At 40.9% G+C, this 17,105-nt stretch overlaps 1 protein-coding gene across 2 annotated transcripts in view; it reads left to right on the top strand.

Moving 5' to 3' along the window:
- Positions 1-16,871, top strand: part of PRIMPOL (primase and DNA directed polymerase) — a 45,736-nt gene extending 28,865 nt beyond the window's left edge. The window contains exons 10-13 of one of the 2 annotated variants that reach the window (XM_089669628.1): positions 5,119-5,227; positions 12,943-13,025; positions 13,268-13,314; positions 16,731-16,871. In XM_089669628.1, the coding sequence (XP_089525754.1) occupies positions 5,119-5,227; positions 12,943-13,025; positions 13,268-13,314; positions 16,731-16,742 (251 nt within the window). In that variant the 3' untranslated portion in view covers positions 16,743-16,871. Of the gene's footprint in view, positions 1-5,118; positions 5,228-12,942; positions 13,026-13,267; positions 13,315-16,210; positions 16,700-16,730 lie in introns of those variants that run through there. The other variant, XM_089669627.1, reaches the window with a different exon arrangement.
- The last annotated feature ends 234 nt before the right edge of the window (positions 16,872-17,105 follow it).

Genomic DNA, 17,105 nt, shown 5'->3' with positions numbered 1-17,105 from the left:
TTTGTTACTGACCCTCTGGCTTAAACTCTTTGTGAGCCACTGACCTAAGGCAATTATAGGTTGGAAGAATCAAAAGTATTTATCTGCTTATTTGTTCTGGGTCAGATAGAACCAGGTAAGTAGAATTTTCAAAAGAGGTCCACAGTGGCTACCAGAGAAACTGGTACTTGCTTTCTTTTAATGTAATCTTGTGCTTGGGTACTTGGTTTGCAAAATTACAAATTGTAATGTATGTGATTGTAGGGCTCCATTACACCATGTGAACTAATCATGTTTCTGGGATTACTTGATGGTTTAACTCTAGGTAAATGTAATGAAATGTTTGCAAATGGTTTTACATCAATACCACATAAGACTACTGGGGCCCATTTATAATATACAGTTGATATTCCCTATATACCACAATGTTTGTCCACATTGCAGCCTGCATTTTACAGCCTATTCATAAAATGCAGGCATGGTCTGGCGTGTCCCACAGAGTTTTCTTTGCATTATGGATCACAAGAAACTCCCAAGATTGGAGCAGAGGCCAGTCACATGACTTTGGCAGGCTCTCCATTTGATTTAATAGTGCTCCAGAGCTATGTACATTTATGGATCGCTATGTTTTTTTGTACATTTTTAAGCTGAACTCTAGGAAACCTAAAATTCACCCTTGCAGTTGGGCTGCAGCTCTGCACCCCAGCAGCCAAAGGTCCTGACATCATCAAGACCAATACAAGGTCTATAGCCCTGCATTGGATGTGAGGATGCCAGGGTAGAGTCCACCACCAGAACATTGGGGAAAGGGAGACTGTGTAAGAAAAAAATGTTCTTACTGACGTCCTAGAGAATGAGCACTTAACCCTTGCAGAATGTGGGGCCATCCTCACGGCGTGGGAGCATTTTTATGCTTTCTAGCAGTTGGGCATTAAACTTCCAATTATTTTAATAGGACTCACATTTGTGAAGTGCATCACCATGCTTTATAAAGGTACAGTATTTTTTTAAATGACTGTAATAAGGCCATAGCACTGTTTCAAAATTTCCTTCTACTGTAGGTGTTCAGTGACACCAAATGTTCAGATCAGAGGCTCCAGATGGTGTACACTGTATAACTTTGTTTCCCTGTATACCTGTACTGTTGATTTGGATTGATACTTTCTGCCTGCTCAGCACAGACTTACAGAAATGCTATTCTGTATATTAATACAGTATATACAGTCATGGCCGAAATTGTTGGCACCCTTGATATTTCTCCAGGAAATCATGTATTTCTCACGAAACGTATTGCATTAACACATGTTTTGCTATACACATGTTTATTCCCTTTGTGTGTATTGGGACAAAACAAAAAAAGGGAGGAAAGAAAGCAAATTCGACATAATGTCACACAAACCTCCAAAAATGGGCTGGACAAAAGTATTGGCACCCTTTCACAACTGCGGATAAATAAGAATGTTACAAGCATGTGATGCTCCTGTAAACTCACCTGGGGCAAGTAACAGGTGTGGGCAATATAGAAATCACACCTGAAAGCAGATAAAAAGGAGAGACGTTCACTTAACCTTTGCATTGTGTGTCTGTCTGTGCCACACTAAGCATGGACAACAGAAAGAGGAGACGAGAACTGTCTGAGGACCTGAGAACCAAAATTGTGGCAAAATATCAACAATCTCAAGGTTACAAGTCCATCTCCAGAGAACTAGATTTGCCTTTGTCCACAGTGCGCAACATTATCAAGAAGTTTGCAACCCATGGCACTGTAGCTAATCTCCCTGGTCGTGGACGGATGAGGAAAATTGATGAAAGATTGCAACGCAGAATAGTCCGGATGGTGGATAAGCAGCCCCAAACATGTTCCAAAGACATTCAAGCTGTCCTGCAGGCTCAGGGAGCATCAGTGTCAGCGCGAACTATCCGTCGACATTTAAATGAAATGAAACGCTATGGCAGGAGACCCAGGAGGACCCCACTGCTGACACAGAGACATAAAAAAGCAAGACTACAGTTTGCCAAAATGTACTTGAGTAAGCCAAAAGCCTTCTGGGAAAACGTCTTGTGGACAGATGAGACCAAGATAGAGCTTTTCGGTAAAGCACATCATTCTACTGTTTACCGAAAACGGAATGAGGCCTACAAAGAACAAAACACAGTACCTACGGTAAAATATGGTGGAGGTTCAATGATGTTTTGGGGTTGTTTTGCTGCCTCTGGCACTGGGTGCCTTGACTGTGTGCAAGGCATCATGAAATCTGAGGATTACCAAAGGATTTTGGGTCGCACTGTAGGGCCCAGTGTCAGAAAGCTGGGTTTGCGTCCAAGATCCTGGGTCTTCCAGCAGGACAATGACCCCAAACATACGTCAAAAAGCACTCAGAAATGGATGGCAAAGAAGCGCTGGAGAGTTCTGAAGTGGCCAGCAATGAGCCCAGATCTAAATCCCATTGAACACCTGTGGAGAGATCTTAAAATTGCTGTTGGGAAAAGGTGTCCTTCCAATAAGAGAGACCTGGAGCTGTTTGCAAAGGAAGAGTGGTCCAAAATTCCGGGTGAGAGGTGTCAGAAGCTTATTGATGGTTATAGGAAGCGACTGATTTCAGTTATGTTTTCCAAAGGGTGTGCAACCAAATATTAAGTTAAGGGTGCCAATACTTTTGTCCAGCCCATTTTTGGGGTTTTGTGTGACATTATGTCATATTTGCTTTTCTGCCTCTGTTTTATATTTGTTCCAATACATACAAAGGGAATAAACATGTGTATAGCAAAACATGTGTTAATGCAATACCTTTTTTGTGTGAAATACTTGATTTTCAGGAAAAATATCAAGGGTGCCAACAATTTCGGCCATGACTGTATGTACAGTGGGGATCGAACGTTTGGGCACCCCAGCTAAAAATTTGTATTAATGTGCATAAAGAAGCCAAAGAAAGATGGAAAAATCTCCAAAAGGCATCAAATTACAGATTAGACATTCTTATAATATGTCAACAAAAGTTAGATTTTATTTCCATCATTTACACTTTCAAAATAACAGAAAACAAAAAAATGGCGTCTGCAAACGTTTGGGCACCCTGCAGAATTTATAGCATGCACTGCCCCCTTTGCCAAGCTGAGACCTGCCAGTGTCATGGATTGTTCTCAATCATCGTCTGGGAAGACCAGGTAATGTCAATCTCAAAGGTTTTAAATGCCCAGACTCATCTGACCTTGCCCCAACAATCGGCTCCATGGGTTCTTCTAAGCAGTTGTCTAGAAAACTGAAACTGAAAATAGTTGACGCTCACAAAGCTGAGGAAGGCTATAAGAAGATAGCAAAGCGTTTTCAGATGTCAATATCCTCTGTTCGGAATGTAATTAAGAAATGGCAGTCATCAGGAACAGTGGAAGTTAAAGCAAGATCTGGAAGACCAAGAAAAATATCAGACAGAACAGCTCGCAGGATTGTGAGAAAAACACAATTCAAAACCCACGTTTGACTGCACAATCCCTCCAGAAAGATCTGGCAGACACTGGAGTTGCGGTACACTATTCCACTATAAAGAGATACTTGTACAAATATGGTCTTCATGGAAGAGTCATCAGAAGAAAACCTCTTCTACATCCTCACCACAAAAATCATCGTTTGAACTTTGCAAATGAACATATAGACAAGCCTGATGCATTTTGGAAACAAGTTCTGTGGACCGATGAGGTTAAAATTGAACTTTTTGGCCGGAATGAGCAAAGGTACGTTTGGAGAAGAAGGGGCACAGAATTTAATGAAAAGAACCTCTGTCCAACTGTTAAGCATGGGGTTGGATCAATCATGCTTTGGGGTTGTGTTGCAGCCAGTGGCACAGGGAACATCTCACGAGTAGAAGGAAAAATGGATTCAATAAAATTTCAGCAAATTTTGGATGGTAACTTGATGCCATCTGTGAAAAAGCTGAAGTTAAAGAGTGGATGGCTTCTACAAATGGATAATGATCCTAAACACACCTCAAAATCCACAGGGGATTACATCAAGAGGCATAAACTGAAGGTTTTGCCATGGCCTTCACAATCTCCTGACCTCAACATAATTGAAAATCTATGGATAGACCTTAAAAGAGCAGTGCGTGACAGACAGCCCAGAAATCTCAAAGAACTGGAAGACTTTTGTAAGGAAGAATGGGCAAAGATACCTCAAACAAGAATTGAAAGACTCTTGGCTGGCTACAAAAAGCGTTTACAAGCTGTGATACTTGCCAAAGGGGGCAGTACAAGATATTAACTCTGCAGGGTGCCCAAACTTTTGCAGACACCATTTTTTTGTTTTCTGTTATTTTGAAAGTGTAAATTATAGAAATAAAATCTAACTTTTGTTGACATATTATAAGAATGTCTAATCTGTAATTTGATGCCTTTTGGAGATTTTTCCATCTTCCCTTGGCTTCTTTATGCACATTAATACAAATTTTTAGCTGGGGTGCCCAAACTTTTGATCCCCACTGTATGTTTCTGGGGATTTACACAAACTACTCTTCTGCTTGCTCATGCAGTAAAAAACACAATGTAGAAATAGTAATAAACATTAAACCATTGATATGAGAACTCCTACATTTTAGGTCTCATTCACATACATAAAAGATTTTTTTTTTTCAGGTGAATGCAGCTCTATTTAGCCAATGTATCCATGCATATTGTGCCCTTTTTATATTTGTATTTTATAGCAGTGCTAAGGGGAATTAATTAAAAAAGGCCCCAAATCTGCGTTCAGAGAGAAGAGCTTACTGGCATATTTTATACATACAGTATATGAGTGTAAATGCGCACAAATTCTTTCTAACGGCTAGAATAAATCAGTATTCTAGCCAACAAATGAGTTTATGCACATGCGCTTTTAAATTCTATGAGGGCTCTTCAAAAAGTTTCCGCACTTTTTTAACGTGTGTGTGTATTTAGTATTCACAGGTTAATATAAGCTTTATTTTTTTGTGCCAGAAAGAACGGCGTAGATGGATCCAGAGTAGTGTAGTGTAGCCTTATTGTTTACTTTGTGGCAAAATTTCTGATCATTTTGGTGCAGTTTTATTTGCAATTATTATATGCGGCATACAAATGTCAAACATTTTTCTTGTATTAAAATAAGATTTTGTTTTATGTAATTTGCACAAGGTATTCGGCAGTGGAACTACTTTGCTTTAGAGGAATTGCTTGTCTATGACACAACCAACTACCGCTGGTGCGAAAACATAGGCCGTGCTCACAAAAGCAATAATGTCATGTAAGTTGTTTCTTTTTATAAATGTATTCACCACAAAGACCAGTCAGACATAAGTTATATTTTATTGTAGTTAAGCAAAAATAGAAACATTGCTATGGTTCTAATAACACCCCTCCTTTTTATATTTTATTGTTTGGTATATATGGTGTACATTATTTTATGTATTTGTGTTACAGAGAGTTAAAAGTAAATGTTGGATATACTTGGTTGTTAAAGCAAGCATGAATTGAAAGGATTCCTGCACCTACAGTGTAAAGGAGGTTGGGTTAATTAAAGAGCCAAACTAAATGTTATAAATACATAAGCATTAGGGAATACCTAAAATTAAAAACAGAAACATCAGCACAAGGGACTTTAACTTAGAGTCAGTAGGATGCGTTCCTTGTGCTGATTTCTCTTCTTTTAGTTGAAATCTGCCTCCGTCCCTGAACCCCACCCACTCCCTAATCTTCTAGTGCAGCAGGGGTTAATACAACTAAGAGTCTGTCACAGCCTCTCATCAAGAGAGCCTGACTATGCCCACCCTTTCCACCTAGCTGCTTCAATCATAGAAACCGTACTACAGCTTCTATGAGTAAAACAGAATCGGCTGTAAGAATGGAGGATGATGAAAGGTCCACCCCCTCCATTCATAGATCCCAATTCATTCATAAAAGTTGTAGTACTGCACAGCTAGCAAAGGGTGGGCGTAGTGGGGCTCTGTCTTGATGAAGATTACAAGGGTAAAGGGGCAGGGAGGGAAGATTTTAACTATAAGAAGTGGGAAATGCCACAAAGGACACCTCCTACTGACTGTAAGCTATGTCCTTTGTGCTGAATTTTCTGTTTTTTTATTTTTCACAACACTGCAGCTTTAACCTTTTTCAAGTGTCCTAAGCCCTTAGTTATCATCAAGTGTCATCATCCTGCATTCCCATAACATATATCTTAAAACCCAAAGTCTTTGATGTTCTATATGTTACAAGGCAGTGTGTGACATAACCTGCCTTCCTGCATCCCAAGCTGGATGGGGTGAGAAGGACAACAGGTGGGGTGAAAATAGAGAAAAGAACCAGCATTTGTACACCATCAGGTAAATTTTACTACTACTACTACATTCATTGTGCAAGTATCCTTTAATGTTAGGCTGGTCATGTGGGCTGAACAAGGGAAATAACCTGATTCACTCATCCACACTAAACAGTGTGAATGGATTTGGCCACGAATTTGCTGCCCAGCTCTCTAGACAAAAATCAATTGAAAAGTTGACTGTTGTCAAGCTGGGTGGTGTCGACAGGGCCACTCACGGAACAAATTCAATCTGTGAGCCAGCTTAAGCAAGATTACCTCTGTGAAGCTGATCCTTACCAATGCATTATGCCACATGGATGGACAAAGTTACACAGTTGTTGGATGCCATTTAGAGCAATCTATGTACAACTTAAAGGATAAGTTCACCTTTTGGACAAATATAATAAATGCACATTTTTTTGCAGGTGCAAAAATGTAAACCACAAAATTCTCACATAAAAAGTATGGATTTAGCTCAGCACCTCAACCCAAAGAAGGCATTTTCTAAATCATGTATCAAAAAATAGAAAAATGATGAACAAAGTTTTCTATACCGACAGATATCTTTGACTAACAATTAACTTTATTAATGAAAAGCGAGTGCACATTGAACATATAAACACACTCATTAAAAGGTGTCAAGCGTCACATCTAAAGATCAATTGGATATCTTTGATCAAAGTGATACATAAATATAATTGTCATATCTTCATAATAAACCAATTGGATGCCAATCAAAGCTGAACGCTCTCAGGACAAAGGGACAGTCATAGAGGACAAATAGGGATAAATAGAGTGGCCACAAGGTCTTAAATGCACAGCATGCTGAACAGGTATTAATCCACGGTCAGTCCTATATACAGTTGGCAAGGATATATATTGAGTGGATTCCTGAATCTACAGATCTATTGGTATGTCATGGATAGAGGATGAGTCAAAATAGTCCCAGTATGCTTTATACTAAAGTTTATATCAAGTATGGCTCTACTTTGCGATCCTGTTTATAGACCGTAATATATAAGATGTAGCCACAAAACATCCAAGCCAGAGAAGTATTAACCATACGTGGTCCAGAGGAGAAGAGTACTGTTATAAGGATATTCTAAGGATGTATGTTAACACAAAGTCACTTTATGTGGACATCAGCCTCACTCGCACTTGTGATTGCTACTATGTAGCCTATTGTACTCTGGCTTGATTTTCCAGTACTGATATCCTGTGCATATGCTGGCTCCAACACGAAAGATGGATCCTGGATAGAGTAGCAGTTTAAAGAATGAGGCCTTCTTCAAACAGACAATTTATGTAGGTGGACAATGTCCCTTTTTAGAAAATATATTTGATTGGTATACTTATTAGTCCATTCTTAAGCGCAGTCTTGATCCAGACATGGCCAATGACTTGCCAGCCGATAAGGCTGTCGGGACTTGTAGGCACTCATTCACAGAAAGTTGTGAATGAGTGACGGGGCCATGTGGGTATAAGGAAACTTTTCCCCATACTATCTGTGAGAGGGAAGGGGGGCAGTAGGCGCAGCTGCAGCTATGGTGGGCGCAGCTGCAGCTATGGGAACATGTTACATGTTCCATCCTAAAAACGGGTGGAATGTGTAACATGTTCCAAAGGTGAACTTATCCTTTAAACCACTTACAAAAAATTGGGCCTAAGCATTTCAGTACCTTGTTCATATATTGCCAATAGAGTTAAAAGCATTTTTGATGTCTAGGGCCACCATTACTCTACTCTAGTATGAGAATTATCAAAGAGAAGCTGAAGATGGGTAAATACTCTAAGATTTATATCAGTGGATTTGCCTGACATAAATCCTGTTTGATAAATGCTGATTAAAGAAGGAAGAACTTTCATGATCCTTGTCACTAGGACTTTGGTTGGGATTTTAAAGTCATAATTTAGTAGGGCAATAGGTCTATATGAAGCACAATAGCATAGGTCTTTACTAGGTTTAGGGAGCACAACTATGTGAGCTTGGTACATGGAGGGAGGCAACTTCCCAGACTCAAGAAGTTTAGGGACAATAAAGGAGGCATGTTCTTTATACCATTCTCCACGTAAACCATCGGGACCAGAGATCTTGCTATTAGGAAATGAAAAAATAGCAGCTTCATTTTCTAGAGTTGTAAGTGGAACCTCTAGACCTTCCACCTCCTCAGATGCAAGTTGGAGCAATGAAAGGCTAAAGAGAGCACCCCTTGTAAATTTTGATCCTGGTCCACACCAGGGTCCGCAAGTTTCCCATTTTTGTTGCGTTTACACACACTGAAGCGCGTGAAGCATTTTTTTTTTCTGCCAAAATGCTGCTGCGCCAGGACACACTGGCAGTGCGGTTTTTTTTTTTTTCGCTAATAAACCCTCATGCCACAAAACACTGCTAAAAGCCTATGTGTGCATGGACACATAGACTAACATGCAGGGGAGTTTAGAGGCAGTAAAAAAAAAAAAAATAAAGCCTAACACCCCTAGAAGTAGCTTCAAAAACACCCAGTGTGCATAAGACTTTATACAGTAGTTTCTTGTTTTGAACTATTTCATTGTGTACAGGGCACCTAACCTCTATAGTCTAGGTTGTTACCTACAATGGTTATAAAAAGTCTGCATACCCTTGTTTAAAATGTCGGGTTTCCGTGATGTAAAAAAAAATGAAACAAAGATAAATCATTTAAGAACTTTTTCCACCTTTTTAATGTGACCTATAAACTGTACAACTCAATTTGAAAACCAAATTGAAATCTTTTAGTGGGGGGGAAACATAAAAAATAATGCAGTTGCATAAGTGTGCACACCCTCTTATAACTGGGGATGTAGCTGTGTTCAGAATTAAGTAATCTCATTCAAAATCATGTTAAATAGGAGTCAGTACACACCTGCCATCATTTTAAAGTGCCTCTGATTAACCCAAAATAGAGTTCAGCTGTTCTAGTAGTTCTTTCCTGACATTTTCTGAGTTGCATCCTACAGCAAAAGTCATGGTACACAGAGAGATTCCAGAGCATCAAAGGGATCTCATTGTTAAAAGGTTCTCAGTCAGGAGAAGGGTACAAAAGAATTTCCAAGGCATTAGATATACCATAGAACACAGTGAAGACAGTCATCATCAAGTGGAGAAAATATAGCGCAACAGTGACATTACCAAGAACTGGATGTCCCTCCAAAATTGATGAAAAGACGAGAAGAAAACTGGTCTAGGAGGCTGCCAAGAGGCCTACAGCAACATTCACGGAGCTGCAGGAATATCTGGCAAGTACTGGCTGTGTGGTATATGTGAGAACAATCTCCCGTATTCTTCATATGTCTGGGCTATGGGGTAGAGTGGCAAGATGGAAGCCTTTTCTTACAAAAAAAAAAACCCATCCAAGCCCCGCTAAATTTTGCAAAAGCACATCTGAAGTCTCCCAAAAGCATGTGGGAAAATGTGTTATGGTCTGATGAAACCAAGGTTGAACTATTTGGCCAGAATTCCAAAAGATTTGATTGGCACAAAAGCACTGCACATAACCAAAAGAATGCCATACCCACAGTGAAGCATGGTGGTGGGAACATCATGCTTTGGGGCTGTTTTTCTTCAGCTGCAACTGGGGCTTTAGTCAAGGTAGAGGGAATCATGTATAGTTCCAAATATCAGTCAATATTGGCACAAAACCTTCAAGCTTGTACTAGAATGCTGAACATGAAGAGGAACTTCATCTTTCAGCATGACAACAACCCAAAGCATACATCCAAATCAACAAAGGAATGGCTTCACCAGAAGACGATTAAAGTTTTGGAATGGCCCAGACCTGAATCCGATCGAAAATCTGTGATCTGAACAGTAGTTGCCGTAATTTGACAGATTTGGAGTGTTTTTGCAAGGGAAATTGGGTACATATTGCCAAGTCAAGATGTTCCATGCTGATAGACTCCTACCCAAAAAGACTGAGTGCTGTAATAAAATCAAAAGGTGCTTAAACAAAGTATTAGTTTTAAGGTGTGCACACTTATGCAGCCATATTATTTTATTTTTTTATTTTTTCTTCCCTCCACCTAAAAGATTTCAGTTTGTTGTTCAACTGAGTTGTACAGTTTATAGGTTACATTAACCACTTGAGCCCCAGAGGATTTACCCCCCTTAATGACCAGGCCTTTTTTTGCTGTTTGGTGCTGCACTAATTCAAATGATAATTGCGCGGTGATGCAATGCTGTACCCAAACGAAATTTACGTCCTTTTTTTCACACAAATAGAGCTTTCTTTTGGTGGTATTTGATCACCTGTGCGCTTTTTATTTTTTGCGCTATAAACAAAAAAACCACGAAAATTTTGAAAAAAAACAATATTTTCTACTTTCAGCTATAAAAAATATATCGTAAACTCAAAGTTAGTCATAAATTTAAGCCAAAATGTATTCTGCTACAAAAAAAATCCCGTGCATTAGCGGACAAACTGGCGCTATCTAGGAGGGGCGCTAACACTGTCGGAAGTCACCAGTGACACTAATACAGTGATCAGTAAAAATCTGTTCACTGTAATCAATGACACTGGTGACAGGGCAGTGAAGGGGTTAACTGGGGGGGAGGGGGGCGATCAAGGGGTTAAATGGGATTTCTGGTGCACTAGCGGGCAAACTGGCGCTATCTGGGAGGGGCGCTAACACTATCGGAAGTCGCCAGCAACACTGATACAGTGATCAGTAAAAATCTGTTCACTGATCAATGACACTGGTGACAGGGCAGTGAAGGGGTCAACTCAGGGGGGGGCGATCAAGGGGTTAGACAGGATTATTGGTGTATTAGCGGGCAATCTGGCGCTATCTGGGAGGGGCGCTAACACTATCGGAAGTCGCCAGCGACACTGATACAGTGATCGGTAAAAATTGGTTCACTGATCAGTGACACTGGTGACAGGGCAGTGAAGGGGTTAACTGGGGGGGGTGGGGGCGATCAAGGGGTTAAGCGGGATTACTGGTGTACTGGCGGGCAATCTGGCGCTATCTGGGAGGGGTGCTAACACTATCGGAAGTCGCCAGCGACACTGATGCAGTGATCAGTAAAAATCGGTTCACTGATCAGTGACACTGGGGACAGGGCAGTGAATGGGTTAACTGGGGGGGCGATCAAGGGGTTAAACGGGATTACTGGTGTACTGGCGGGCAAACTGGCGCTATCTGGGAGGGGCGCTAACTCTATCGGAAGTCGCCAGCGACACTGATGCAGTGATCAGTAAAAATTTGGTTCACTGATCAGTGACACTGGTGACAGGGCAGTGAAGGGGTTAACTGGGGGGGCGATCAAGGGGTTAAATGGGATTACTGGTGTACTAGCGGGCAATCTGGCGCTATCTGGGATGGGCGCTAACACTATCGGAAGTCGCCAGCGACACTGATGCAGTGATCAGTAAAAATTTGGTTCACTGATCAGTGACACTGGTGACAGGGCAGTGAAGGGGTTAACTGGGGGGGCGATCAAGGGGTTAAACGGGATTACTGGTGTACTGGCGGGCAGTCTGGCGCTATCTGGGAGGGGCGCTAACTCTATCGGAAGTCGCCAGCGACACTGATCAGTAAAAATCGCTTCACTGATCAGTGACACTGGTGACAGGGCAGTGAAGGGTTAACTGGGGGGGGGGCGATCAGGGGGTTAAATGTGTCCTAGAGTGTTCTAACTGTAGTGTAGTGCTTGTGTACTCACTTTTTGGATGTCTTCTTCTCTGTCTGGAACGGAATGTGTCCAGGCAGAGAAGAATGACATCATATCCTGCCCTGTGTATTTGTCAACACAGGACAGGATAGGACAGGGACCGATCATGTGATTTCAGCCAGAAATCACTGGCTGAAATCTAATGATTGATCCCTCCTGGATCAAATCGTGTCACCCGCGGGTCGGCGGGAGCGCGCGCGTGCGCCCCCTGCCGGCGAAAGTGTCGGGAGCGCGGAACCCGTTTTAAAACGTGGTTTTGCGCTCCACTGCCGCCCTGCACACGTATATACACAGTGGCAGGGCGGCAAGCGGTTAAAGGTGGAAAAAGTTCTGAAATGATTTATCTGTGTCTCGTTTATTTACATCACAGAAGCCTGACATTTTAACGGGCGTGTGGACTTTTTATATCCACTGTATATCCTGACTTTTCCTAACTATATACACAGTGTTTACATCTTCTTATGATCATATTCCTTCATTGCTCATGTGGCAGTAGAGTATTTGTTGGGGTTCATTAATGTAAATGAATCCATTTAACATTGTAATCATTACTATTGATAACAACAAGTCAGATGTTTAGCTTCCCTAGATTTTTAATCAGACTTGCAAAGGCCTATTTTTGATTGATAACTTCTTAACTCCTGTAAATACCACATAACACCGAACGTGGCTTTCTTCAATTGACTGTGTGCTTGTTTGAAGGATTGATACTATCTGGCAGCACATCCAAAGTTACTATGAGCAGTGATTGTTTTACCACTATGCATGCCCTGCATACATGGAAGAGTGTAATTTAGTGAGGAACAGGTAACCAAAACTTGTATTATTGATAGTTGAATTAATACAGCCCAAAAAAGGTCTTTTCACATGCAGCAACGTCTACGTTCACCTGAAGTGAGTGCACGTTGCTTTGCACTTGCATGGACATTGTCTGGCTCTGTTCACTAGGATTTCATTGTTGTATCTCTCTCTTTAGGCTTCTGGTAGATCTGAAGAGAGATGTTTGGTATCAGAAATGCCACGATCCAATCTGCAGGGCACAGAACTTTAAGTCTGATTGTAAGTCATTTTTGTCACATCATTGCACTTGTTTTGTTTTGTTTTTTACCAAATATACTGTAATCTAGCAAATTATTATAAAAATATTCTATAGATTATATTATGATTTTTTGATTTATTGTATTTTATATGCTAAGTTTGTATCAGTTTTTTTTCGTTTAAGGTATAATAGAATAATAAAAATAATTATTATAACACCTCTATTGTATGATCATCACTGTTGTGCTTTGGTTTTATCATAGGTTTTTCTTTACCTCCTGAAATATGTCTTCCATCTATTTTTAAAGAGGTATGTGTTATGCTCATGTTTAAAAGAAAAGTGTGGGATTAAAAAAAAACAACCCTTCATACTCACCTAGGTGGATGCAGCATTGATCTGATACTGCACCTGTCCCTCACTGTCTCTAGGCTTGAGAACGGAGTGATCAATGAATGCCGATCGCTCAGTTCTCAGTCTTCAGTGAGCAGAGAGTTGATGACTGTCAGTCACCTCTCTGCTCTGCCCATCCAGCTCTCACTGGAGCACTGCCCTGTGGAAGGGGTGGAAGTGGCTGGCTCAAGCTCTCAGTGGCATGCTAATAGGTTGAGCAAGCTGCTTGTCAGGCATCTGGGTGGATCCTGACATTAAAGTTGGGATCCCTCCAGAGCCTGGACCAGCTGAATGACGTCAGCCAACAGTGGACCTACAGTGCCTTGAAAAAATATTCATACCCCTTGACATTTTCCACATTTTGTCATGTTACAACCAAAAACATAAATGTCTTTTATTGGGATTTTATGTGATAGACCAACACAAAGTGGCACATAAGTGGAAGGAAAATTGATAAATGGATTTCACATTTTTTTTTTACAAATATCTGAAAATTGTGGCGTGCATTTGTATTCAGCCCCCTTTTACGCTGATACCCTTAATTGAAATCTAGTGGAACTAATTGCCTACAAAAGTTACCTGTTTAGTAATTAGAGTCCACCTATGTGTAATTTGATCTCATTATAAATACAGCTGTTCTGTGAAGTCCTCGGAGGTTTGTTAGAGAACATTAGTGAACAAACAGCATCATGAAGGCCAAGGAGCACACCAGACAGGTCAGGGATAAAGTTGTGGAGTCGTTTAATGATGGGTTAGGTTATAAAAAAAGAAAAAAAATATCCCAAGCTTTGAACATCTCACAGAACACTGTTCAATCCATCATCTGAAAATGGAAAGAATATGGCACAACTGCAAACCTACCATGACGTGGCCGTCCACCTAAACTGACAGGTCAGGTAAGGAGAGCATTAATCGGAGAAGCAGCCAAGAGGCCCATGGTAACTCTGGAGGAGCTGCAGAGATCCACAGCTCAGGTGGGAGAATCTGTCCACAGGACAACTATTAGTCATGCACTCCACAATTCTGGTCTTTATGGAAGAGTGTCAAGAAGAAAGCCATAAGATGTCCCATTTGCGAGAAGCCATGTGGGGGACACCGCAAATGTGGAAGAAGGTGCTCTGGTCAGATGAGACCAAAATTTTACTTTTTGGCCTTAAAGCAAAACGCTATGTGTGGCAGAAAACTAACACAGCACATCACCCTGAACACACCATCCCCACCGTGCAAAATGGAGGTGGCAGCATCATGTTGTGGGGATGCTTTTCTTCAGCAGGGACAGGGAAGTTGGTCAGAGTTGATGGGAAGATGGATGGAGTCAAATACAGGGAAATCTTAGAAGAAAACCTGTTAGAGTCTGCAAAAGACTTGAGTCTGGGGCGGAGGCTCACCTTCCAACAGAACAACGACCCTGAACATACAGCCAGAGCTACAATGGAATGGTTTAGATCAAAGCATATTCATGTGTTAGAATGGCCAAGTCAAAGTCCAGACCTAAATACAACTGAGAATCTGTGGCAATACTTGAAAATTGCTGTTCAGACTCTATCCATCCAATCTGACAGAGCTTAAGCTATTTTGCAAAGAAGAACGGCCAACAACTTCACTCTCTAGATGTACAAAGCTGGTAGAGACATCCCCAAAAAGACTTGCAGCTGTAATTGTAGCGATAGGTGGTTCTACAAAGTATTGACTCGAGGGCTGAATACAAATGCACGCCACACTTTTCAAATATTAATTTGTAAAAAATTTTGAAAACCATTTACCATTTTTCTTCCACTTCACAATTATGTGCCACTTTGTGTTGTTATGGTGCTGGCGGCTGTCTCATCCAGACCATGACAACTCATGAAGCGGATCCAGGACAAACAGTTTTTTGTGCTTACACCACCCTGGTTAAACACTGGTACAGCCTTTTTTAGCCAGGGTGGCTTCTGGATTCTTCAGGGGTGCCATGGCAAAATGCCTAAATGTGCTTCAAATTACCCAAAAATTGTGTACAAGACAGTGGGCGAATCAAGCCTACTTTTTTGTTATACAAAGCCACAGGTTTCCTAACAGCCATTGACATCATTGGTTGATGAGGAGGACATTGGGCACCTGCATAACATCTTTATTTGACCCTCCATCCCTCTCCTTCAGTTTTGGAGACACAGCTGCATTGGGGAGAGAAAATAAGGAAGAAGAATTGCTGGAATACTAGTCAATACCAGTGTATGAAAATATATTTGCTTTGGAATAATAGGTCACCTTTAATGTTGGGTGTCTTATGTGTGTAGATGCTGCTGCATTATGTAAAACTATTAAGTTAGTTATTTAAATGGGGTGCCTCAAGATTGTCCATAATTTTAATGCTCGGTTCACACTGCCGCGACTTGGGATCTGATTTGTGAGACTCCAAGTTGCATGACATGTAAAATCCCATGTTAGTCAATGAGAGGTGTCTTAATTAGCACTACTAAAGTCTCTCCGACTTTAGAAAAGGTTCCTGTACTACTTCAAGGTGACCTCTATCTGACTTGTGCTGATATACTTCAATAGAAGTCGCCTCCAAGTCAGATCCTCATCTATATTGATGTGATTTGGATCCAACATTACAAGATTACCCAGGCATTCCCTGAATGTTGCTTCAGAGTCGCTTCAAAGTAGTACTCAAGTCGCCTGGCAAAGTCGCACTGCAAGTCGTGAGACTAAAGGGTGCCTTGACTGGAACAAGGTTGAGAAACACTGCACTGGTATAATGTGATTACGTACAACTGTAAACAAGTCCCTTCTACTAAGTAGAAGTCTGATTATGTAAATATAAACATTCTTGTAGGAAGATGAAGACTGGTGTCTTACAATGGATGAAAACGGAAACATAAAGACACAACAGTTCGCTATTCATACAAAGGAACATCTGGCAGAAGAGCAGATTGGGACTTGTGAAAGAGGCTGGGATGATTGCATTGATGATGCATGTATTCTTGAAGCCGCTGAGGATGCAGAATTGGCAGACATAGCTGATCACAGTGTTGCTGAATGGAATTTGGGACATGCTGATATTCCAGATGAACTACTATTAGAAGCCATCAATGATCACAACACCGCAGTAGAACAATAAACCAATGTTTCCTCAGCTTGAAACCATAGCTGTTTGGAATTTTTGCACTGGATGATTGTTTGCTTTTACACAGGGGCACTGACTGTTTAAGTAAGTGGACATCAGGATGCAGAACCTTGAAAATTGGATCAAAGTATTGAAAACTCTGTAGAAATATGCACTTTATAATTTATCCTTCTTTTAATAAACCCCTCTTTTTATTTATTTGTTTGTATGTGTGTTTTGCTATTTACAGGATGTTCTGTAGTTATGCTAAGAAGACAATGCAAGTATAAGTAACAATGACCTCATCCCTGTGCTGCCATAGCCTGTGCAGAGCTGTAAGAAAGACCCAGCATGTTTCCATACTATAAGATTTCTGAAGAAAACTACAGAACCCCCCCCCCCCCGTGGAAAAGGTGGAGAGAACTTCTCTGCCAAATCCCTGTCCAAAATGCCCATTGCTACTGGCTCACTGATGATGACTTTCAGCTGCATGTTAAAATCTTCTGCTTGTATCTTTCTTTAATTTACAGTAAGTGTCACTGTCTAACTACATTAAGGCTTCTCTGTGATAATCCTGTATTAACCACTTGCCCTCCTGAGGATTTACCCCCCTTCCTGATCAGGC

This window comes from Staurois parvus, unplaced genomic scaffold (genome assembly GCF_062004578.1).
Source record: "Staurois parvus isolate SC_StPar_1 unplaced genomic scaffold, SC_StPar_1.0 ptg000080l, whole genome shotgun sequence".
In the NCBI taxonomy this organism is placed as follows: domain Eukaryota; kingdom Metazoa; phylum Chordata; class Amphibia; order Anura; family Ranidae; genus Staurois; species Staurois parvus.
The sequence above is the reverse complement of the archived record's forward strand: the minus strand, read 5'-3'. Positions and strand labels throughout refer to the sequence as shown.